General features: G+C 52.5%; 1 protein-coding gene across 1 annotated transcript; it reads left to right on the top strand.

Annotated features, from left to right (window-relative positions):
- The first annotated feature begins 578 nt into the window (after positions 1-578).
- On the top strand, positions 579-2,595 carry LOC146190833 (uncharacterized). Its single transcript, XM_084599853.1, has one exon. The coding sequence runs from the start codon at positions 579-581 to the stop codon at positions 2,571-2,573; it is 1,995 nt and encodes a 664-aa protein (XP_084455979.1). The 3' UTR covers positions 2,574-2,595.
- The last annotated feature ends 453 nt before the right edge of the window (positions 2,596-3,048 follow it).

The raw sequence follows: 3,048 nt of genomic DNA, 5'->3' as shown, positions 1-3,048 counted from the left end.
GCAACAGACATGTCGTGTGTGGCGCTGCTACTTCTGCGATGTAGGGGTTCTCTCAGGATAGTGGGAACAACTAAGGATAACGCGCCTATTCCGTGCCGGCTGTCTACACGCTCACAGTAATGCCACGCAAGATTGCAAGCGTATGCACGTTTATACTCGTAGGCGTAATAATTATGCCAGGAAAAGTTGTCTAGCGATTTACAGAGCAGGCTTTTTATGCACAGCTGCTTCTTGCAAATACTTCTTTAAAATTCAAATGCGCATTATAGAAAAATAGTTTTGCACATTACTCAGTACCGGTTCTGAGTGAAAGCAGTTATCAACATTCATCAATAACAGGTTTCACGCCGAAAATGGACAGACTGCTTGTGCAACGCTGATTTCTGATTCTTGAATGGAGCATATAGTGCCCTGTTTTTTTGAAATCGACTGCTACTTCAATGATAAGAAAATGATGACCCCCTGTGTATGCACTCCAGGTCATTTGATTGTGATGCGAATGTTATAGCATAGAACAATCTTGTAACATTTTATTCAATGTTCTGTATTCACAGGTTATATGCACGCTCCTGTTTGGGATGGCTACCGCCCAGAGCTTCTACCTGCAGCAGGGCCTGGCGCCGCCTTACATGACGCCGTCAGTGATGCCTTACGCTCCGGCCGAGTCCAGTCCGAAGCCGTCATTCTTCCGGAAGCCCTTCTTCTCCTCTGGAGGCAATGGCGGAAGCCGTCCTCCTGGAAAAGGCTTCTTCCGGTTAAGGACTCCGTCCTTCCTGTCCGGACTCAGGGGTTCAGCCAGCTCACCGCGGCCGAGCTTCTTCTCCTTCGGAAGGCCGTCTCAACCACATCACCAACACCAGCCTCAGCCCATATTCGCTCATCAGATCCCAATGCCTCCACTACAGGCAGCCGCGGCACATGCCACGTTCCAGACCCTCCCGATGCCCGGAGGACCACGGTTCACCTTCGGCCCTGAAACTGTCCTCCAGCACGCACCGACGCACATTGCTCAAGCCACGGAGTTTTCAGAGAGCCAGATCGACACGGACCGGTCTCCGGGAAGCTTCCCTGGGCTGTCTTCGCTGTTCCAGCCGCAGACGAGCGAGTCGTTTGGGTCTTCTTCGGTCGGAGACCAGGACAGCTTCCAGCAGCAAGTGAACTCGGTTGTTCAGCTTTCTCCGTCGCCAAGCGGTGCTTACGGGTACAAGACGGAAGGCTCAAGCGTATACAATGGTATCATGACGGCGCAGCTCGGAGTGCCGGTGAGCTTGACTAATTACGGCGAGAATCCTGTCGCCATCCCAGTCGGAGCGACGAGGGGTCAACAGAGTGACGGATCAGGGACAGAGTCACAGGGCTACACACCTACCGCTGCCGATCTCTACTCGCAGTCACAGGGGACGAGTGGGCAGAAGACGCAGTCTTCATCGGCGGACCAACAGTATAGCACCTTCGTCGCCAGCTACCAAGGGCAGCCTACTTCTGGGAGTTATGGACAGAGCAGCTCATCGGGAACACGGTACTCGTCGGCACCCTCCTCTGACCCTACCGTAGCGTTCTTCGCGCCTCAGTCAAATTCTGGCTACAGTAATTCCGCTCCTACGTTTTCACTGTCCTCTGGGGGCGGATATGTTAGTTCTTCCCCGTCGGCGTATCTTAGCGGGCTTACCAGTGGCTATGAAACAACCGTTACAAATCACGGATCAGGCTCGAATAAGTATGGACCGGCCTACAGTCTTGTAGGAACAGGAAACTACCCAACGTCTTCATCAGGAAGCTACGGCAGTTCTCAGCCGTCATCATACACTTCATCTAGCGGAGCCTACAGTCCGTCCAGCTATGGAAGTTCCGCAGGGCGCTATACGACACCTACCAGGGCATACACTTCGAGCCAGCCGTCGTCTGGGTATTCGTCAGTGTATGCTAGCGGCTCGCCAGCGAAGTACAGTACAACGGGAAGTGCATACTCAAACGGATACGGAAGCAGCTCATCTTCCGCGCTTCCGAGTTCATCAGTAGCGTACGACAATTCTCAATCAAACTACGGTTCTTACGGCCAGAGGTACACATCGTCCGCTTACGGAAGCTCTTCGCAATCGGCTTACTCTCCGAAACGGCCAGCTACGAACTATGCCAGCACATCTACGTCGTACAAGAACTCACAGGCAGCATCAGCCGCCCTCGCACAGGCACTGAAGGCGTACGCCGCCGGAAACGCCAAATACGTGTCAACAAAGACCTCCTCCCCAAGTACGGACAGTTCTTATTCAACCTCTTACAGTTCTACATCGGGGTCGTCCAGCTACGGAGACAAGAGCGCGGCAGCTCCATACTTCAGGACCAAGACGGCGTCGCCATCTTATGGCAAGTACAGTGACACATCGTTAAGCTACTCGGACAACGGAAGTGACAGCGGAAGCAGTGGCAGCAAGACATCCTCCAAGGCATCATTCGATCAGAGGACCGTGGGCCAGACACTCCGGGTCAGCGGTGACGGCTCAAACAACAGTGACAGCTACAGCACATCAACGAGAACCACAAGCAGCGCGCCCAGTAAATCGAGTACAGTCTAGGCCTGGTCTAATCGCGTCGCTCGTTGAGAGGCACAGAGCAACTTGCGTGGCAGCCTGGGCAAGATGTCTCTCGCGCAGAGCTTAGCCATCAATGTCTCTTGCGGAATGAAAACAGGGATTGCTCTAGAGGTCCCGCTGAATGTACCCCAAAGAGAGGGGCGGGGGATAAAGCGAGTAAGAAGTCAAGTAGAACAGCAAAGCGCATAGGCTTCATTCTTGTCCACCTTTCACTTCAAAGGTCCTCTGTTTTCAGGTACGCTTGGCTTCCACCTTACACCGAGAGTCAACGAACCCTCCTTCCGTCCCCACTCGGCAATAACAGGACAGCTTGCTCGTTAGAAAAGATTAAAGAAAATAGGTGTTACCGCGCTGTTCGTTCAGTCTTTTACCAATCTAAAATGTACAACTAACTGAGAAAATACTGCATCAATGAAAATGGTCAGTATTCAACACCACGGAATGACGTTTATGTCTC

This window comes from Amblyomma maculatum, chromosome 4 (genome assembly GCF_055883805.1).
Source record: "Amblyomma maculatum isolate TAMU_Amacu chromosome 4, ASM5588380v1, whole genome shotgun sequence".
Classification (NCBI taxonomy): Eukaryota; Metazoa; Arthropoda; class Arachnida; order Ixodida; family Ixodidae; genus Amblyomma; species Amblyomma maculatum.
The sequence above is the reverse complement of the archived record's forward strand: the minus strand, read 5'-3'. Positions and strand labels throughout refer to the sequence as shown.

What these genes read in the sequence shown, in the direction of transcription:
- LOC146190833 (XM_084599853.1), top strand. Translation starts at nt 579, where the DNA reads ATGGCTACCGCCCAGAGCTTCTACCTGCAGCAGGGCCTGGCGCCGCCT.